Source organism: Cervus canadensis, chromosome 4, assembly GCF_019320065.1.
Source record: "Cervus canadensis isolate Bull #8, Minnesota chromosome 4, ASM1932006v1, whole genome shotgun sequence".
Lineage (NCBI taxonomy): Eukaryota > Metazoa > Chordata > Mammalia > Artiodactyla > Cervidae > Cervus > Cervus canadensis.
In genome coordinates, this window is record NC_057389.1 from 13849073 (window position 1) to 13871940 (window position 22868).

At 40.1% G+C, this 22868-nt stretch overlaps 1 protein-coding gene and 1 pseudogene across 2 annotated transcripts in view; both read left to right on the forward strand.

Moving 5' to 3' along the window:
* Positions 1–1766: 1766 nt before the first annotated feature.
* Positions 1767–22868, forward strand: part of LIX1 (limb and CNS expressed 1) — a 53274-nt gene continuing 32172 nt past the window's right edge. The window contains exons 1-2 of one of the 2 annotated variants that reach the window (XM_043464584.1): positions 1767–2069; positions 20872–21035. In XM_043464584.1, the coding sequence (XP_043320519.1) occupies positions 1988–2069; positions 20872–21035 (246 nt within the window). In that variant the 5' untranslated portion in view covers positions 1767–1987. Of the gene's footprint in view, positions 2070–17411; positions 17468–20871; positions 21036–22868 lie in introns of those variants that run through there. The other variant, XM_043464585.1, reaches the window with a different exon arrangement.
* On the forward strand, positions 15218–15345 carry LOC122441174 (annotated as a pseudogene).

Below are 22868 nucleotides of genomic sequence, written 5' to 3' on the forward strand. Positions count from 1 at the left end.
CCCTGCTTGTTTAACTTACATGCAGAGTACATCATGAGAAACACTGGGCTGGAAGAAGCACAAGCTGGAATCAAGATTGCTGGGATAAACATCAATAACCTCAGATATGCAGATGACACCAACCTTATGGCAGAAAGTGAAGAAGAACTAAAGAGCCTCTTGATGAAAGTGAAAGAGGAGCGTGAAAAAGTTGGCTTAAAGCTCAACATTCAGAAAGTTAAGATCATGGCATCTGGTCCCATCACTTCATGGGAAATAGTTGGGGAAACAGTGGAAACAGTGTCAGACTATTTGGGGGGGGGGTGCTCCAAAATCACTGCAGATGGTGATTGCAGCCACGAAATTAAAAGACGCTTACTCCTTGGAAGGAAAGTTATGACCAACCTAGATAGCATATTAAAAAGGAGAGACATTACATTGCCGACAAAGGTCCGTCTAGTCAAGGCTATGGTTTTTCCAGTCGTCATGTATGGATGTGAGAGTTGGACTGTGAAGAAAGCTGAGTGCCGAAAAATTGATGCTTTTGAAACTGTGGTGTTGGAGAAGACTCTTGAGAGTCCCTTGGACTGCAAGGAGATCCAACCAGTCCATCCTGAAGGAGATCAGTCCTGGGTGTTCATTGGAAGGATTGATGCTGAAGCTGAAACTCCAATACTTTGGCCACCTCATGCGAAGAGTTGACTCATTGGAAATGACCCTGATGTTGGGAGGGATTGGGGGCAGGAGGAGAAGGGGACAACAAAGGATGAGATGGTTGGATGGCATCACCGACTCGACGGACATGAGTTTGGGTAAACTCCGGGAGTTGGTGTTGGACAGGGAGGCCTGGCATGCTGTGATTCATGGGGTCGCAAAGAGTCAGACAGACTGAGCGACTGAATTGAACTGAACAACATAATTATAGAATCTGAAATTGGAAAGCAATCTCTTGTGCCTACCCTGGAAAAATACTTTAAATAAAATAAAGAAGTCCTCAATAATCCTTCAACTAACATTGGTTACAGCCACTGAAATCAGTTCTTTTATGTTTGGTGTAAATCCATATTACTCCAGTGGAATTCTATGACACGTCTCCTGTGAAAAGACTATTTAATATTGTTGTGAGTAGTGTAGGGCATCAATAGAAAAAGCAGCTTTGTTTTCTTCAGGTGTTTTCATAACCATCTATATATTTTGAAACATATATTTTTACCTCTTCTGCAATTTTTAGTATAAAATGTTATCATGAAGAGAAGTGAATGATATCAGAATTCATTGAAATCAATCTTGGAAATTATTTGCCTCGAAGGATAAAGAGGGAAACAAATGTTCCCAGGCAAAGCCAAAAGACAGACTGAAATTTTACTTGCCACTGGCCATCAAAAGTGACTATAATTTGGGTGGATGAAAAAATTAAACACTTGGCTCCCAAAGAGATGCTCCTGAATTCAAACTGAAAGCATGATCTAGAGCCTAGCTACATCCACAATCTTTATAGCACTTCTTCTTTACCAAAGAAGAGTTTAGATTATACAGATTCTAAGCTAGAAATTCCTTTGCTACTAAGGAAACTTCCTTGAGAAATCATCTTTCTGATTCTATGTCCCAGACGACAGCACATCAGAAGATGAATGACCAAAAGAAATATCGAAGTCAGAAAGCTGCACACCATTCAGGCAAAATCTGGTTGGAGAGGAAGGCTGTTCGCATGATTAGTGAGCTTCCCCAGCTAGCCTGTAGGTGGGTGTGTTTAACAGGAGGAAGCACTGGGAACCCGCCTGTCAGCCAGCCTTTAGAGCTAATTAGCTCAGCATACAACAAAGATAAGTGAGCCTGGGAGGAGGGCCCCCTGAGGGGTCTTTAGATTCTGGGAAATGTCTGATTGGCAGATGTTAAAAGAGATTCTTTGGTAATCCTGTGCATCAATGAGCTGCACAAATTCAGACCAGGACTGCAAGAATCCAGGCATGAGGACACTGTGCAGCAGGCTCGCACAGGCAGACCCACGATGGACAGAACCTTGGAATCCCTGAGACACATCATTGCCCAAGTCTTGCCTCACAGAGACCCGGCTCTGGTCTTCAAAGACTGTAAGTACTGCAGGGGAAAAAGTTTTTTTTTTTTTACTTTTTTAGAAAATAGTCCTAAATGTCTAGTCACATCTTATTTCAGTATGTTTTCTCCTAAATCTCTGTAGTCGTGCGCTGTGGTCTAAGTGGTATTTAACTTGTTCCTGACTTCAGTCAGGAGAATGATTTCATTTCACCTACGGGTATCAGTCGCTGGGTTATTTTTTTCAATGATACATCTTGCTAACCATTTAGAAGTCTGTCCTAAAGTCTAAGACTCGCCTCAGACTTGATGAACTTTTCCAGATGCTCTTTAAAATAAATCAAGGCTGATTGGTACTAGGATTAAAACAAAAAATAACTTGAAGACGATAATAAGATATATCCCCTTTTAAACCTGTTTAGTCCTTCATGCCATGTATTAGTTATGTTAAAAATGTACTGTTTGAAATGTTTTGTTGCAAACAAAAGTTAAGAATATATCACCACTGAGCTCTTAAATTTTGATAACAAATGATAACATTTTAGTTAAAAGGCCAATAAAATAAGATGTCTTCCCACCTCTGCAACAAAACGCCACCCCCCCACACACACACATACACACAAAAAAATTAAACAACTATGCATGGCAGAGTTATTTCAAAATCTTTTTTTAATGATTATGAAAAATAATTCAATCAAGATTTCCAATTCTGGCAAATCTTGTCATGTAACTTTGTTTCTGGAACCAATTTGATTTCCTGCTGCTGCAAGACAGACTATCTTTGCCTTGTATCTTATCTACAGTGGGGTTCATATTACAAAGGGCTTCTGAAACAGAACTTTGCTATGGAGCTGCCCAAAAGGTAAAATGCATATGGAATTTTTTTTTTTTTTTAACTTCAATAAGTTACAGCTTTCTTCTTTGGGAATCTCATATGTTTGTCTCCATCAAAACATCAATGGTTTGGATTTTTGCTTTCTGATTGCTGAATAATGTTCGTTTCCAGATGTCCTTTTAGTTTATATTTCTCATATGTGTGATGAAGAAATGTTAGGCAATTTTATTCTATAAAATTTTCTTCCTAGAAATTAAATTGTAACCAATTTGCTCTCTAAGGCATAAAGTGAAAAAACTGCTCTTTCTTTTTTCTTTCTTCCTTTATTTCTCTCTTGTTCTCTTGGTTTCTTATTTTCTCGCTTTCTTTTAAATACTATCTTCAAGCATATGTCAATAGCTGTGTTAGAACTAACAAAAATCTCTCCCCACCCCCTCCCATCTAGCCTGGAATCTATTCAGGTTTGGCATGTTTTTTTAAGTGAAGAGGCAAGGAAAGACTGCATATCTCCTACAGTAGCACTGAATTCACTAGTGAAGGGTAAAAGGGCTCTCGACCTAAGACTTTGGATAAATTGTAGAGGACCAGGGATCTTGTGCTGAGGGTTTGGATAGTAGAAACAGTAAAAAGGAATAGAGGTAAAATGTTTCACTGAGTTCATTGTGAATTTAAGAAATTTCATCTGAAATTATGTGGACCACTTTCTAAATCCCGGCAGCTGTTTACAGTTTACCAGAGAAAACAAGATAGAAAAGGGTTGAAATAAAACATACATTGTGTCCTGTCATCTAGGACTTTGTGGAAACTCTTTTATGCAGCAAAAAGAAAAGAAGTGTCACACATTTCATTTATTAACACAGAACTTAAATTTAATCAGAGAGCATTGCCTGCTTACCCTAGAATGGGCTGCCACTCTGCGACTGCTTGCATGGCTTAATAGGCGTGAATTTTAACTACTGAGCCTCTCCCTTCAGGTGTTTCTAATCTGAAAAATGACTAAATGAAAGTAAGCCAAATGGCAGATTTCTGTGCCAGGGATTTTTATATTATCGAAACATCCAACCACTCACCGTCTTCATGGAATAAACGGGAACAGGTTCACTTATTGCTGAGGCGGCCTTCACAAGGGCCTATGCCGTGCCTTGGCACCCTACCATGCGTGTGCCAGGGTTTAGCACATGGACTCATTTCCTTTGGCACACCCGTAAGTTGCTGCCACCGCACTCCTGCTTTACACGGCCTGTAAAAAGTCACCATCAACCTTCAATAGCAGGTTCTAAGCAGCCTTCTCTCCTCTAGTTACTCCTGGCTCCTTTTCCCCCATTCCAGGCCAGCCTCTTTTTGCCAGAAGGAAAGAACTGAGCACTTCAGCACATCACTGCCAATTCCTTAAGAAAAATTACTACCTTGTTTTCCTACAAGATGAAAAGCCAGTTCAATGATGTTTGAAACCATACACAGTTGAACAAAGGAGCATAGAAAAATAATAACATTCTAAAAGTGTTTGTCTAAATTTCTCTTCTGTAAATGCAAAGGTAGTTTTTTTCTCTTTTTATTTTTATGAAACATAGAATACAAGAGAGATTAATTTGTTGCCCTCACTTGGCTTTCAATTTGTATAAAAACAAGCAATAGTAAACTGGATTTTCTCTTCAAGTTGGTCAGGAAAAGTACCCAGAGAGTTTTCTGGTCTGAGACCAATGCACATGGGGATAGTTATATTCATTTAAGGAAATAAAATATGAATGCTTTTCTCAGCCAAGGAGGTCCTCCACGTGGCATTTTGTATTGCATTAAATCTCTAGTTTGTTTTAGACAAGGTGTTCATCTGACAAAAGTTGTAATTTGTTTATTTTCTTTCCTGAAAGGAAATGAATTTCATGACATTTTCCCCCTTTTCTCTATTTTGAGTTTCAAATGAAAAATAAGGAAAGAAATTTTAAATGAGGTGGGCTCTCGGTTTGTACTTTGTTCACCTAACCTGACTCAGGACTGCTCTCCACTGCCTGAATGTCTCCACTTTGTAACAGGTATCTCCAGGAGTCTGCACCGCCCAACAGAATCTCTTTGCAGAGGAATTAAGGCATATCTCCATGTTTCCTTCCATTCTTGGCTTTGTGCAACATCCAATTTATTTTCTTGTGTCATGCGTCACAACCAAAGATGAGCTTATCCTGAAAGCAGCCTTTGTCAGCTTTCTTGAGAGTTTGTGTGTAAGCTTACTATCTGTTGGCCATAGTTTAACAGATTCTCACATGCTTGCCCAAAGTAAGTCACCATGCCCTGATTTCAAGAAGTCTTCACATTCAGATTCTATCCTGTTAACCCTTCAAATTGCAAGAGCATCATAAGCAAGAGCATCTGCCATCTTTGGGATCTTTCTTCATGCATCATTAGTAATGCTAGAATGTCAAGTCCTCATCCCGTGATTAAGACACTATGCTAAGAATGTTTATTCTTCACAGCATGTCAATAATGTAGGTACTGTTGTGATTTATAGTGAGAGAACTGAAGTTTCTGGAGCTTAAAGGTGACCTGCTCAAGACCACACCTAATGAAATGATAGAGCCAGGATTCAAATTCTATCTTCCAACTTCTCACCTTTAGCCGATACAAGACATTGCCTCTCAGAAGAGTTATATTGCCACGTCATTTGTGCTGTCATGGCAGTGTCTGTTAGGAAAACAGAGGTGGGACTGAAATGGACTTTTCTGGGTGTTTGGAGAGAGTCCATTAAATAAGCTTATCTGAGTGGCAGTGTAACAGGAGAGTGAGAGGGGAAGGGAATTTTTGAGGAGAGAGAACAGTTTGCCGAAAGGCAGATTGGGCAATACAAGACAACGCATCAGGGAAGGTGGAGACAAGGCTGAAAAGGCAGGTGGAATCACACACAAGTGTCGGCAACAGGGAGCTGTTGGAGTTAACAGTGATCCTAGATTAGTTCTGAAAGCATGGGGCGTTATGTTGTGTTGGGGAAAAGATTGTATTGACATCTATTGAAGGTACGCTTCCTGATATTAAGTTGGGGAGAATGGCAGCTTTTTTACAGCAAGAATCCTTTTACCCGTTCAGGCAAGATACAAGAGTTGTAAATGTAAACATGCCTATAGGGAGAAACCACTTCCACTAAATAAAGCCAGAATTATGACAAACTTTCTCAGATAGTTACAATCTTAGTTGTCACTGAAGCCCTGAGAATGTGCTGGTTTGTAGCACTGATTTATAAAGTAATGTGTTAGATTTCACTAATGTTTCCCAAAATTTTGCAATGAAAACAAATTAGGTGGAACCTTTACTAAACATTGAACAATGAGAAGAAAAATTTCTCACGTATTTGAAGTTTGTTAACTCTTCCATTTGAGGAGACACTTTTTTGTATGAAAGCTTATATTTATCCAAGTTAGGGGAACACTTCAAAAAGTACATTTTTACCCTTTGGAAAAATTGGACCAGACTATAGACCTATTAAAAATATCTTAGTAATCATGATTCTGGCTGTATAGAATGCAAGAGAGGAAAAATTCTCAAGAGTCAAGTATTTTCCCTGCCTTTTTAGCATAGTTATCTGAAATCTGTAAATTTGATGATACATTTATGGTTTCTTCATTTCACGTAAAGGATGGAGTAGGAAGTGAGAGATGAAGGCACTTGTGTAGTAAAATCCCTTCAAGTATTGCATGGCATTCCACCACAGAAAGTGTGCTGGAAAGAGCATGGTGAAAACACAAAAAACAAAAACCTCTACTTCTTGCTAGCTCATTTTGGATTAATGACTACATCTTAATTACAATAATTTGAACTCTGATAATTTTAGCATCTAAACTGTGGATGCCTGTTCTACTGAAGAAAACTATTCAAATGCTAGTTTTACTTTGTTATAGGATACAACTATTTTTATTTTGACTTATTTCAAGAGAAATATGCAGATTTCAGTTCAGCTATCTGTGGCATAAGCCCTGTTCTCTTCTCCTTTTTTCAATAAAGATACATTTGGCAGAGTTTAAATACTAATAGTCTCAGTGCAGAGGAAAATTTTTCAAAATGGAAAAAAAGTAAGAGGCTTCTTGATCACTTAATGGCAACATCTGTCTTAATACGTTTATTTCTTAATATATAAATAAGATTTAACAAATCAAAAAGAATATTGACTGACATCCATCCTGTGATCAAGTCTGGTGCCTCTTCACGGTCTGCTGTCTCATCTCACCATAGGCTTTTTTTTTTTAACAGTTAAGATTTGTTAGCCTGAGCTCAACTTTAACAACTTCTGAAACTCATGTGTTAAGTTACAGCCCATAATAGGATACAGCTGCACAAGGGTGAGTTTCTAAGTTATGATTTTTCTGTTTAAATGATACGGTTTTACTGATTATGTGCTACAGATTGATTTAAGAAATGTAAGACAACTTTAGAAGCCTTTCATAAAAGAATCTTCTTTATTGAATACATTTCATATTGACATTTTAACCCCAAAGGCTCTTATTGCTTTTCTTCCATGTTCAAATGCTCATATCAGTTTAATCTGTCAAGGTAGCTTTTAAAACTCCTATTTTAAAAGAAAAGGGGGGAAAAAAGAATCCTACTGAAAGTTTAATAATGACAAAATAGGCAATTATTACACTCCCTGTAGTTTTCTACACTCTCTCTCTGGTATCCTTGGAATCCTGTTTGCATTATGGTTTCGCTTTTTTTCCCCTTCCTCTGCGATGATAATCGGTTGATCCCTATTTTGATCCCATCCCGTGACACAGCTGTGGGAACCCAACATTTAGTCACCACTCCTTTGGCACTTACGGGCTGTCGAGCGTAGTTTACATTTTTCTCACAGGGCTCTGCCCCATGAGTTATAGTTTGGCTGGCATGTTTTTTCCACATCTCAGTTGCAAGTCCCAGGAAGGCAAAGCCATACCTTGCACTTCTATGTAGCCGCCAGAGGAATCCCTCACAGGGCCAGGCACCTAGCAGGCACAGCAGACTTTTCTGGTTGCTGACTCACTGGTTTTCTCCATCACGAAAGGGAGGAAGATGAGATAAATGGTACTGGGACTTACTAAGCCATCATCCCGTGACACCTTAATCACAGCCTGACTGCACACAGGTTTCAGTTGACAGCTCCGTGAAACAGGAGGGAGCATCTTCAGAAGAAGAACGGGTTCTGAAAATAAACACAGCCACCTCAGGCAACTTCCCCAGAGCGCTGCCTCAGGTTGACCTTGGTGTTGTGATGTCACTCAGTCATGTCCAACTCTTTGTGACCCCGTGGACTGTAGCCCGCCAGGGTCTTCTTTCCATGAGATTCTCCAGGCAACAGTACTGCAGTGGGTTGCCATGTCCTCCTCCAGCAGATCTTCCCAACCCAGGAATAGAACCCAGGTCTCCTGCATTACAGGCAGATTCTTTACCATCTAGCTACCCGGGAAGCCCCTGGCTTTGGTAGAGCAGCCCAAATTACCCCATATACCACACCGGCACCGTGACTCAGCCCGCCAGTTCTTATTTTCATTCTCTCGGTCTACCCTCAACTCTGAATCACCAAGGGCTGTGTACATCAAGCTCTTCAGGGCTGACCTCTGTCTGTGCCTTGTACAAAAACCCAGTTAAATAGCTGTGGCAGGGTCATGGATAGCTTTCTTATAATGACTATACCGGGGGAAAGTACGTGACATACCTAAAGCCACATTTGCGCAAATTTGACCATCTTAACTAAACAGAACTGGTCGGCAAAGCAACAGTGTTTGCTTTTTTTTTTGGTTTTTATTTTTTGTTTTCTTGGATCTTTGGTTGTTACCTGAAGTCAACAGTCCTACAAAGTCTCTCTCTTTTTTTTTTTTAATTGGCATATAATTGCTTTACAATGTTGTGTTGGGTTCTGCTGTACAATGAAGTGAATCAGCTATGTGTATACATATATCCCCACCCACCCCCATCCCACCTATCTAGGTCACCACAGCGCACCGAGATGAGCTCCGTATGCTATATTGCAGATTCCCACTAGCTATCTATTTTACACGTGGTCATCTATTTATGTCAAGCCTCATCTACCAGTTCATCCCTCCCTTGCCTTCTCCTGCTGTGTCCACATGTCTGTTCTCTACATCTGTGTCTCTATTCCTGCCCTGGAACTAGGTTCCTCTGTTCTATTTTTCTAGATCCCACATACATGCGTTAATATAGGACATACGTGTGTTAATATAGGATATCTGTTTTTCTCTTTGACTTACAGTGCAAATGCAGTGCCCAGCGGTTCATGGGAAAGATATATACTTCCTAATTGCTTAAATAGATTACATCAGGTTTTTAGTCTATGTAGCTTTTGTGATTGTATGACATCATCTGAACCATGATATACATGAAAACCACACTTGGGAGCTCAGGTGCTGCCATTTAATGGTGGTATACTTAATGACCTTTTATTTCATCTTTGTGATTCCATCTTGTTCCTTGATATTCTCTCCCTTCTGCCTTCTTAAAAAGTTACCTTGTACGTCCAAAGATATTAAAAAAAAAAAAAGTTTTATTTAACACAAGGAGCCCAGCGTGGAGCTCTGTGATTACCTAGAGGATTGGATAGGAGGCAGGAGGGAGGCTCAGAAGGGAGGGGAGATAGCTAATAGATAGATAGATAGATAGATAGATAGATAGATAGATAGATAGATAAATTATGAGTGATTCATGTTGTTGTATGTCAGAAACCAACATAACATTGTAAAGCAGTTATCCTCCAATAAAAAAAAGTGTTATTTAAATTTCTCCCCCAAATGATTTATAGCTCAATTTTAAATTCTAAAGGTGAAAATTAAAAAGAATGATGTAATTTTTTTTTTTTTTGTATATATTGGAGAGTCTTCCAAGAGGTTAATTTTGTAAAACATCCCAAAGAACTTAATTCCCTCAGAGAAAGTGTTGAGGATGGAGAACAGGGACCAGATCAGAAGAAAAGAAAAAGGAAACAAAAGAAGAAAGACGATCCGCTTCCCAACTGCTGCAGGAGCGAGGCAGTGACTCTGGAGAATAACTAAAAGAAAGCTAGTAATGCTGGGAACAAAGCAAGACTCTTAAGCGGTCTCATCTCTGTGTGTGGCTGCGGCTACCTTTGAGAGAGTGTCTACAGAAAAGAAGAGGTAGCCCGAGTTTCCCGCATGTCGTACACGACTCATAAGCGGTGTCAGCAAGATTCCATTAGCCTGATCAAAACTTGTCCGAGCCTGAGAATGGTTATAAATGTTTAGACAGCTGGCTCTGTCGGTCACTGTCCTAGTGTTTGCCAAGCCAAGCACAAGACCTAAAGGAACCCAATTTTGCATGAATGGCAAATTGGCAAGATGCCTTGAGCTTGCTCCTTAAATTATTTGGGGGTCCTTTTCATGCTTCTCCTCAATAAAACTAGTGGATCACATTTACAAAAACAAGGTATATGTGATTGAATTGCTAGAACAGAAAATGCTATTAATTTTATTTAAAAATATCACCTGCTAAGAGTAATTTATAGTTGAAGATTATATTAAAATATTACATACCATAAATCCGTCTGTTTGGAGGCAGAGAATCAATCTGAAACTATGTTCCTCATCTTGAAAGCCTCTAACTGGTTTATCCTAAAATGGTAGCCTTTCCAATTTGTCTTAATTTTTGGCAAAGGAAATTTTTAACCAGCTAGAATTTTTTCTCATGTAAGGCATGAAGAAATGAGTTCTTTTTTTCTGATAGATTTATGACATACTTTTAAGATCCCTTATTGCTGACAAATGACTGTCTTTCCAGTCGGGACTTACCTCATATTAGGTAATTGAACTGAGCAATGAACTATAGTGTTTCTACTTTCCTGAAGCATAAGAGTTATTAACATTAATTTGAAATAAGAGTTAGTTCCTTTCTGTAGTTTTTCCTAAGAGCAGGTCTGTTACCATTGGCATTCATTAGAAAGTGAAAAATTGGACAAACATCCGTGTTTCCAGATTTTGAGACATGTAGTATTTCTTCCCTTTATTTTCTGGCTATCATGAAGCTTTGACTTTACCAGTGAATGATATTAAAAGAGCTTTCTCATTTCCATCTCTGAATTCCTCACATATTTTAGACAAATTAAATAGCGCAACGTGTACAATTAGAGGATTTTCAGACTTGAGACTATTTTCAGAATGTTTAATGATATGGTTTCCAATCCAGGAGCAGTCAGTTTCAAAGATGCAATGTGCAAGTGTATAATCATGGCCTTTCCTTTCTTCCTTCACCTTCTGCAACCACAAATAATAGCTAACCCTCCAGTGCTTACTATGCGTGAAACTCTGTTCTCAGCATTTTCCATTTTGAGCTTTACAGCAACCCTGTAAATACTGCCTTTTACAGATAGAACAGGGGCGCTCGGTAGGTATCTCTGCACAGGAGAGACCGGATTCAGACCCAGGCATTCTGGCTCCAGAGGCCATGCTTTTAACTGCCTAAATAAACTGCCTGCCTGTTGATAAAACGGGGAGAGACATGATACAGTACCCATTTCATTGTGTTTGAACCAAAACCTCTACTTGAGGACTCTCCTGTAACAAACGCTATAATACATGGCACATTTACATCCTCTGAATCTCAGAATTCCCATATGAAAACATAGGTCATGTGTCCCTGTTGGCATCTCCATCATGCCCAATCTATGGAAATGACAAGGTCTAAGTTTTCAGGATAAAAGCCCTCTGAGAGGCTTCATACTCCTTCCTTCCAGGTTGCCAAAGGAGCACTCTGCTTGCTCCATCTCCCACCCACTCCTCATGGATTTTTCTGCTCAAGCTCCTACCAGAGAAACATTTTTCCTGGGCTCACCCAGATGCATAAGAGCAACCGCACATTCTCTCTGTGTGTTTGTGCCCTTGTTTTTCATGAATGGAGCCTCTACAGACAGCACAGCACCTCAAAGACAAAGGACAAGGAAATCCGTGCCCCTGCCTTTCTCACCCACTTGCCCGGGGCACCAGAACAATAGAATTAATTTCCAATTATTAAAAGAAGCAGAGTCCCCTCGGCCTGTTGCTTATCGAGTTGTACCCCCTTCCTCATGGCATACTTTCCTATCACTCCCACACACAATTCCTCCACTGAGGCATTACTATTTTTCTTACTCTTTTTGTCAGATGCCACTATCACTTTTTTGGGAGCATAATTTCTACCCCCTTGCCCATCCTGGTCTAAATCTCATTTTTCTAAGGAGATTCAGCTTAGGCTGTCCTCCCCTGCATAATTGTTTCTGTCCTTTTCAGTCCACATTTATCTACTTTTCCCCTTAAATGTATTTAGTTAATTGTGCCATAAATTTTAGAGCTCTAATATTACCTTAAAATAATTTCTGTTATACAATGTAGCAGTCTAATATTTTGTTAACAAATTATGAATTCTTTATTTCTGCAGTAAATCTTTATGTGGCAAAGGCCTATTTTGACCTTTTTTTTTTTTTTTTTGACTCTATGCCATCAAGGTCAGGGTCCCCAGATAGACCAGGGCCTCATTGCTGATTAATTGTGGTGTTTTGTTCCGCTGATCCCAGAGACTACTTTCAAATCCTTTTCAACGCTATGCTCCAGGCAGTCAACATAAATGGAGAACTGACACTTTAAGACAAAAGTACTTAGATCGCTGTTTAGGATAGCCATAAGCTCTACTTATCATGAAAGTAAAGCCCTAGCTGGCAAGCAACTAGCAATCACCCTATGCAGGCTTCATCTTCCTGCACCTACTCAACCATCTCCAGCTGAGACATGGCTACCACCAACACACCCAGGCTGCGTGGGCACCATGGTTGTTCATGTAAGAAATCTCCTATTCTAGAAGGAAGTCTTGATCTCTCCATGAATCACAGTACTTTCACCTCTCCTCTATATGTTCATTCAATTGCACGGTTCAGATATGTAGTATTTTTTACAGTCCAAATGAATTCAGCAACTGCTTCTAGATGAACAGGCCTGTGCTAGATACCAAGGAGGATACAGAGAAGAATGAACCAGACTTCCTGTCCTCTGGAATCACAATCTGCTCTGAGGTAAATAACATACAATTCTTCTCTATAAGATGAATTGTTATCCCAAGGCATTTCATTCCTCTGGCCAGAAGTAAGCCCAGCCAAGTCTGACTTGATAAATTTAGCCAGGAGCACCACATCCACTTTATTAGCATGGTTTATAGAAGATTAAGTGCTAAGACACAGGGCCACTGATGGAATAAGAGCATAGGAAAGGCCATTCATGTGGGCTGGAATCAGGCAGTAAGGCATGATGGAGGAGGTGGCATTTCCTCTGAAATCTGAGAGTAAATTGGATGGCTAGAAAGGAGAGGCAGAAACAACACTCGGGGTAGGAAGGAGGACTTGAACCAAAGCACAGGGAAAAAAAAAACATGCATTATGTGTTCAAGGGCAAGTAAAGTCACTGCCTTTGCTGAAGCTAATTGAGGTTTTCTGCTAGAAAGGGTCAAAGGTTGGATGGTTAAGGTGTTCCACATTGTTGGATGTCTTTATTGGTCAACTGTCTTCTGTGAAGTTTTAATGCTGAATTTTATAATCAGAAAGAAAGCTGGAGGAAGGTGGAAACCTCACTTACGAAAGACTTGCTCAGAGATCTAGTCACTCCTCTGGAGACTCTCATGTTCAAATTTCAAAACACTGAGAAAGAAAGTACCCACAATACTGCCTATAAACTGCATAGCAAATTGTCTTCTTATTGATACAAAAGTATTCAAAACCGCCGAAGAGGTTTGTTTTAGTCAGTTTGGGCTGCTGGAACAAAATGCCATAGACTGGGTGGCTTAAACAACGGAAATGCCTTAGCATTTCTCACAGATCCAAGATCAAGTTGCTGGCAGAGCCAGCGTTTTGGTGAGAGCCCTCTTCCTGGCTTGGAAACGTCTGCCTTCTTGCTGTGTCTTCACAAGGCTGAGCGCAGAAGCTGTGGCGTCTCTTTCTGCTCTTATAAAGACACCAGTCCCATCGTGGGGCTCTAACCCGCATCAGATCAGTTCAGTTCAGTCGCTCAGTCATGTCCGACTCTTTGTGACCCCATGGACTGCAGCTCGCCAGGCCTCCCTGTCCATCACCAACTCCCGGAGTTGGGCATCAAACTCATGTCCATTGAGTCGGTGATGCCATCCAACCACCTCATCCTCTGTCATCCCATTCTCCTCTCACCTTCAATCATTCCCAGCATCAGGGTCTTTTCAAATGAGTCAGCTCTTTGCATCAGGTGGCCAAAGTATTGGCATTTCAGCTTCAACATCAGTCTTTCCAATGAACATTCAGGACTGATTTTCTTTAGGATGGACTGATGATCTCCTTGCAGTCCAAGAGACTCTCAAGAGTCTTCTCCAAAACCAAAGTTCAAAAGCATCAATTCCTCGGTGCTCAGCTTTCTTTAGAGTCCAACCCTCACATCCATACATGACTACTGGAAAAACCATAGCCTTGACTAGACGGACCTTTGTTGGCAAAGCAATGTCTCTGCTTTTTAATATGCTGTCTAGGTTGGTCATAACTTTTCTTCCAAGGAGCAAGCGTCTTTTAATTTCATGGCTGCAGTCACCATCTACAGTGATTTTGGAGCCCCAAAAAATAAAGTCTGTGACTGTTTCCACTGTTTCTCCATCTATTTGCCTTGAAGATCTTTGCAACCCCATGGACAATATAGTCCATGGAATTCTCCAGGCCAGAATACTGAAGTGGGTAGCCTTTCCCTTCTCCAGCAGATCTTCCCAACCCAGGAATCGAACCGGGGTCTCCTGCATTACAGGCGTATTCTTTACCAACTGAGCTATTAGTTTACATCTAACCTTCATAATCTCATCTAAACCTGACAATCTCCCTGAGTCCCCACCTTCTAATACCATCATACTGCAAGTTAAGTCTTCAGCATATGAATGTGTGATAGACACAAATATTTAGTCCAGGACAGGGTCTGTTACATGTGTCTGAGAAAGCAATGTGGAGCAATGGAGTGGATTAAGAAGTCTGATGTGCAAAGTCAATTCAGAGGTTAATTTGTTTTTCTTTTTTTTTTTTTAACTCTCAGATGTTATAATCTGATAAAAGTAACAAAAAGGAATCTTTCCTAGGATCTCCCCAACAATTCTCTTTCCTTCCACTTCCTCTCATACCCCCAGCCACAGCCATTTGATATTCTATTTCTGTATAGTAGTAATTTTTCCAGTTAAACACAGTTGCCTTGACAAAGGCAAGACCTATGGATGGCCTATGATCGTTAAACCCTGAAGTTGGAGGGTCGCTCAACTTGTCCTGACTCCGGTTGTTACCCATCTGATTTCTCTGGATCTCCAGCTCAGGATTCACTGCCTCTCTCCTGTCCGGTGTCTAGACTCCCCATGATCGCTTCTCGGCCTTTTGGCTAAGATCAAGTGTAGACTCCCCGTGAATGATTAATGTTATCTTTTCCTGGCTTATGAATAAAAGCCCTTTTCCTTTAGTGTCCATTCAAACAATGGAGAAACTCTTCAAAAAGAATTTCACCAAACTCTGAGAGAAATAATGCATAGCCCAAAAATATGTGTTCCAGACTATAGCTCCCTGACCCTCAGGGAGAAGGCACACTCAGGCAGAGAGACTTGACCTTGACTTGTGTTCATGCCCCTCTTCCCAGGAAACTGGTTCCAAGGCCTTCCTTAGTCTTTTGCCATTTGCTCTTGTTCCTCTTGTGGTCTCTTCTTTAGTCATTTTTCCTTGAAAGGAGGGACTGGAATGTGAGACTTAATCCCAGCCCCCTCTGAAGCCCATGACTGTTGGGTGTTTACAGTGTTGCTTTTAGCCAGAGCAGAGTTTTGGCTGAAGGTTGATCAGGACACCTGTTCGCATGACACGGACTGCCATTCACTGTGACAATTCCAAGCTGGAAATGTATCATATCACATGTATGGAAATATACAAATATTAACCCTTTGCTTTGTTTGACTGCCAAAGACAAGCATCAGAAAAATGGCCCATAGAAAATGGTAGGTGAAGTAATTCTTGTGCAGAGTCCCCTACACCTTGCCTACCAACAGCTTCACAAAAGCGGCATATCTTGCATAACTTTAATGGCGTCAGCTACTCAACCAACATTTATTATGCTTCTGAAATCCTTCTAATAGATGTTAGACACGCATGAAAACAACTTAAATTCCATTATAATTAGGAGTGGCTCAGAATGAGCAGAGAGCTAGACTATATATCCAGACCAAACTAAGTTACAAATTCCAAGGCTGAGTTAATAACTGTGTGACTGGACTGTACCCTGAGCATCTTTGAACTTCTTATCTCTAAGTTGTGGATGATAATGCCTATTTCTAGAAGGTGTTGTAAGAATTAAATGAGAAAATGCCTGATACCTGGCATATAATAGGCACGTGGTAAAGGAGACGAGAAGAGCAACTTCTTCCTACCCTACCCAGGGCTTCTCCAGCTTTAATGTGCATCAGATTGCCTCAGAATCTTGTTAAAAATGTAGACTCTGGTTCAGTAGGCCTGGGGTGGGGCCTGAGACCCTGCGTTTCTAACAAGTCCCCAAGTGATATCCATGCTATCTCTCAGAGAACTGCAGTTTCCACGGGAAGGGTTTAGAGAGTATTTTGGGTCTGTTTTCATTTTTAAGGATCTATTGCTGGAAGTAGGTCTTTAAAAAAAAAAAAAAAATGAGTAGGTGCCAGCCAGGAAGATGACAGAGAATGGAAAGGCATTCAAGAGGGCTTGCTAGTAGCATAAAAAGCATGAGGGAGAGGGGGGCCTGGGATTTGATTTGAGGAGAGAAGTTTGGAATGAGAAAGAGGATCAAGACAAAGGGGCTTCTGTGACTTGACAAGGAGTTATTTGCTCTGCAGGTAATGAGGGACTCATGGAAGCATTTTAAGATGGGAGTGATTTAATCAACCATAAGGTTCAGAAAGATTACCTGGAAACAACTGAGGATGGGTTAGATGGGAGGGTGACTGGAGTCAGGAGGGTACTGTGGTATATATGGTGAGATGTGAACCCATGAAGTAATGGCAATATTAACTGAGAGGAAGCGGTGACTATCAGAGACATGGGGATATGGAAGTGACAGAACTCTAGCACTTATTAGGTCTGGAAAGAGGAAATTAAGTTGAAAGTTCCTGTCAGTTATCTGATTTGTATGACTGGATAGATGATAATATCACTTTTTAAGTAGTTTATGGAAAAGAAAATGGGTTGAGTTTGAGGAATATGTTGAATTTAGAAAAGAAAGAAAGTGAAGTCGCTCAGTCATGTCTGACTCTTTGCGACCCCATGGACTGTAGCCTACCAGGCTCCTCCATCCATGGGATTTTCCAGGCACGAGTACTGGAGTGGGGTGCCTCTTCCTTCTCCAGGAGATCTTCCTGACCTGGGGATTGAACCCAGGTGTCCCGCATTGTAGGCAGATGCTTTACTGTCTGAAGCATCAGGAAAGTCCAAGTGACAAACAAATGGAAATATCTGTTAACAAAGCTGGAGTTACAGAAGGGTGTAACCATTAGCGTATATTATGGTAGATGGATTAATGGAAATACGTTCTGTCATTCAAGAACAATAGAGTGAAGCAAGAAAAGACGAGGACAAGACTCTCATGCAAGACACCGTGAGAGGTGAGCAGAGGGAAAGAGACCCATAAAAATGACTCAGAAGAAATGATAGAAACAGGGAGAATACAGTCAGAAAAGGCTAGGGATGTGAGAATTTCTAGAAGAAATTTATCAGCTGTGTCAAATGCAGTTAGAGGTCAAATAAATGTGGACTGAAAGTTAGAATCAGTGATATTTGCCAGAGTGGTTTCAGTAGCTTAATATAGCAGAACACCAGATTGCGGTGGGTTAAAAATGAATGGAAGATAAGGAAGCAGAGAGAGCAATACAGAATATTCTCTCCAGCAGCTTGGGCTATATTGAGAATATTTTAATAACTAGTAGCCAAAAGTTGTCCCAAGGTCGAGTACTTCTTTTGATTGATTATTCATTTATTGTTGTCTTGCCCACACGTATGGCTGCTGAGAAGCAGTGAGTAGGAGAAACATTTAAAAACAGAAGGTCAAGAGAATGACTAATAGAACAATGCCCAGAAGAAGCGACACAAATCCACGTGAGACTGAAGGAAATAAGGTGGTGCTGAGCACATGCACAGATGGGTCCCTAGATGTAAGGAGGGATACTGCATGCTTGGTGGCCTCAGTTTGTAATATGAAAGGCGGGATCACTGGCTGGTCTCTGAAGGTGCAGCTGCACCTGGAGTCTAAACTGTGCCATGAGGCCTTTCCTCAAATCGGGGTGGTTTTCTTCAGCATACCTGACCCTTTGCTAGCGTTTTCTTTGACGCTGTCCATGAACTTTGTTGCTAATACTTCAAAAAAATAAAGAAGTGTATGTTTCATAAATAAAGCATCTTCAGATATGCTGATCTTGGAAATTCCAAACAACAAGCTGGCCCTCTTCTCTCTGCACTCCATTCATCTGGTTTTCCAGCCGACAAGAGGAGATAGACATAGAAAGATGAGTTGTGTGTGTGCATGTACATATGTTGCACTCTTCAGAGGTGATGACATACATAAGACCATCAAAGAAATCCTTCAAAGTTGCAGAATAAAAGATCTGAAAACTGCTACTTTTATTCCTACATAAATTTTACTTAGTATGTACTTTGAACTCTAATCCACACAGCTTTACATGCCAAAATTCTTGTGTTCATTTTACCTAGATAAGTATGAGTCTTCATCTTCCTACTCCAGGTCTTGGCTGAACATCATTCAGCAATGAACTAACTTAAAATAGCAGCCTAATGGCCCTTGCTGACTATCAGAGCAACAGATCACTGGTTTTGGTTTTTGGCTTCAAGATATCACTGCTGAATTCTGGAGGTCACCTACAGGTAGAAAGACAGATCAGCTGGCTCAAAAAATACTTGCTTTCCTGGACATGGGAGGAAATGGAAGATAAGGAGCAGAAATACAATTTAGGAAATAAAAGTTCTATTCTGAGTGACGTCAACTGGTAGAAAATATCACTTCAAATATTTTTGAATGAATGAAAAATGTCTGTAATTACCAAGCTCACCTTGACCAATCAGCATACATTTTATTGGTTAATTCAATTATCCCCCTTGACAGTCTTATATTTCCCGGTTTATTTCCCAAAACACATCTTAAATACTAAAAATTGCAGTTCTTAAATATATACAGACATCCTATTCCTTAGGCATCTCGATAATTTTCCTGAACTATGCCCTGTAAAGCTGGAAGCTGATCAGTGACTTAAGAATGAAGTGAAAAAGCCAGATGCTCTATTCAACAGCTTAGAAAGTGGTTGTGAAATATTTTTGCCTCCAGGTCAAACTGTGACTCTCCTGATTTCCTGCAAAATAGCAAAGCCCTGCATTTTGAAGCACATATATTCAGAAATATATCAGGAGGATGTCAAAAGGCCTAGACATCGTACTACACAAAGAATGTTTGAAAGAAAAAAGGTATTTAATCTGGAACTTGAGGAAACCTGAGAACTTTCTACGTTAGCATGCTTTCATATACAAGTGGGAGACACCAATTCAAAATGGCTTAAGGAAAAAGCAGTTGTGTTGGTTCAGGAGCTCAAACTATGACATGAGAACTTAGTCTTTCTTTCCCTGTCTCTTGGTTCTGCCCTTCTCTATGTTGGCTTTCTTTTCAGCTGTGATTTCCCCCTTGCCTAGGCAGCACCACACTTCTCTCCTATACCCCCAACAATCTAGTGAAAAAGGAGAATCCAGTCTTCCACTGTTCCCAACAAAAATTATTGACCCTAAGTGACCTGACTTTGATTGTAATATCCATCCTTCAGCCCTAGAGAAGACATGATTGAAATAAAGGTGGTTCTTTAAAGAAAGCTTTTATGCTATTCCTACAACGAGGAAAAGCAAATGCCAGGTAGGCAAAAACAACATATTTCCTATGCCAACTTCAAGTACATAGTGGGTTTTCTTGTGAAGATGGGGATTAACTGATTAATTTCTCTGAGTCCCAGAAATGAGAAATAGCCCACTTGCATGATCCTTATAGGAATGCAGATTCCGGCTCACTCCCTAAAAGGACCTTTTTATAGTTAAAACCATTAGCATTTGAGATGGTCCACCTTAAGATGTGCCAAGTACCAGGTCCTTCCACATGTTCAGAATCAGGCCAGATGAGCAGCCATCAGCGGAGCTGTGCAAGGAATTCCTGCATCAAGCAGACCTTCGCCTGCATGACCTATAGGGTCTCCTTTGCCGCTGCAATTCTATTATCCTTGTTAATTTCCACAATTCAATTTGCAACAGAGGATAAACAAACCAACCTAATTTGATCTGGAACTTCTGCAGGCTATCACAGGTCATTTAATCCAAAACACATGGCTATAGCCATTACTATGTTTTCTGAAGTCATCTAACAGACGTGGTCCTTAACAAGGTTTCCATGTTATTAGTTTCACTTACAGTTCCCCCCCTCCCCACCAGCCTCTTGCTTATTACACAATTACCCTCATTCTCCTTTAGATTAGGGTGGAGAGGAGCATGAAAAAGTTTTCTTCTCTCTGCTTTTCTCCTCTTAAATCTTATAATAGGTGAGTTCCAATGAAAGTTTCGTTGCTTGTATTTTTACCCTTGAATTTAGCTTTTCCTTTGCAGGTCTATGAATCTGTGAGAAATGGGATTCATGGATAATCATAGCTCTAGACAGAATTTTTAAGGGAAATTCTCAAAGAAGGAAGAGATTTTTAAATTTGATATAAAAAATTAAATTGTAATTTTGCAATGTCATTAAAATTATGGTGCCAAACCCCTTCAGTCATGCTCATGAAAAATTAAACACATTTGTGTTAAATAGTATTTGCCTCTTTCACATCTGAAAGCACCCCACCAGAGCATACACATGCTCTGTTTTCCTTACACTGGAAATGACATGTTACACGGTCCAACCCACAAATAAAATATTGTTTTTGCCAAGGTATGTCCATCCTTAACTACTGATTATTTTTCTTGTCTTTTTCAGTGAATGTTGTGTCGATGTTACAGGAATTTTGGGAAAGCAAGCAGCAGCAGAGGGCTGCATTCCCCAGTGAAGGTGTGGTGGTCTATGAGTCGCTGCCATCTCCTGGACCACCCTACGTGAGTTATGTGACCCTCCCAGGGGGAAGCTGTTTTGGAAATTTTCAGGTAAGAAACCATAAATCGATCAGTGAAAGCTAACTGAGGTAAAATAGCGTAAGCCTTTTTATAAAGTGGTAACATCATAAGTTTTCTTGGTTGTAATAAAAAAAAAGTTGTGCCATATTCCATTACATAAGAGAAAAATTGGTCAGAGGTTCTGGTTTTTAAATTGAGTACTTTTTAATTAGGGGGCTATCCCCTGATATTGCTTGGTGGAAAACGAATTTTATAACATTTTATTTGCCTGATAGCTGCTGCCTTTTCCCTCAAACGTTTTGGAATAAGCCTTAAAGAACAAAGGAACCTGGGCAAAGTCTTTCCAACAGGGCCTTTCCATCAGTAGAAAGTCTTCATGTTCATGAAATTTGTAATCAAATAGTAATCAATGTACTATACACCATAGCATGAACCTACAGCAAAGGTTGAGAGTCACAGGGCTGGGTTCAGGCTGGGTTCAGGCACCTGTGCTAATCCCAAGTTCTGCTTTGAATACCTGTGGACCTTGGGGAAACGTTTATCTATTTCCCTGATTTTGAGATAGGGAATAATACCCATGGGGTTGGTTGGGAGTCATATGAGATATACATGCAATGTGTTTATCTCATTATAGAGGTATTCCAAGTATTGTTCTGATCATTAGTATAAAGATTCTTCCAGTTGGCTAATTCTTTATTATGTTTATGAAAGGGGTATAAATGATGATGCATTTCTAGTTGTACCCCTAGATTGTTTGTACAAACAATCAGCATCTGATTATCCAGTGTGTGCAACAAATACTCATTGAGTGACTAGGAAATATCAAGCACTGGGCCAAGTAATGAGGATATATGGTCCATACTTTGAGGAAAGAAATGTACAAAAAAAGTTATAGTAATTACATCATTATATTCAAGGGTCAATGAAGGCATAAAGGTAAGAACTTCTCAGTTTACCAGTCACCTTTGTACATAGCCCTTTGGTGCAGTAAACTTTCTTAATTTTCAACAGCTGGCAAAAATGCCTCAAATATAGTTTATGGACAATGTGAAACTCAGAAGAACTCAACTTCCCCTCTTAGCTTTGACAGCTGAAAAGTTTAGAGGCAAGATTTCAGTATATCTCTTTGTAGTATAAACTATAAAATTTTGTATCATGTAATTTTTAGGACTAATCTCATACTTGATATTATTTATATTTCTACCTTTACTCTCCCTTTGAACCTGGTGTGCCCCATTCATTTTATTTCATCCCGTTGCCATGTATCTGTTTTATATTACTTCAAATCCTTTGTGGAGTGAAGGGAAGATGTAGTTTAATAAATAGACCCACAACCCTATGTCTGCCTAGGGAAAGTCAAAAAAGAATTCACAGGAAGCAATCAGAAACGGAGATGTGCAATTGAGGGTGTCTTTGCCAATTGGTGAAGGCAAGATGACATTCTCAGCCTAGTGAACAGAGTGTTCACAGGCATGGAATGAGAGAGCTACAAGCGTTTTCAGAATGTGAGGAGCCTGAGTGTGTCTGTGGCAGGCAAATGGTAGGAGAAGATGGTTAGGCTCTCACATCAAGCTGTGTCTTCATGCTTTGAAATGAAGAACAGGTTTTATTCTATATAAAATCAAAACCCTTGAAAGATTCTGAGCAGGTGCAAGATATATTCAAGCGTGTTTCAGAAGACTTACTCTGACAGTAGCATGGGGTAATTTTAAAGAACTGCTTTCAAAACTTCGGACACTGCCAGCCAGTGGGGTCTTGCCCCCTTCTGCCCTGAGCTGTAGATTTTTACCTCTAACTAGTGAAAGTGAATTGCCTGATGAGGATGATTTGAAAGTGGTCTAGAAGCTTTAGAGCAGAACTTGA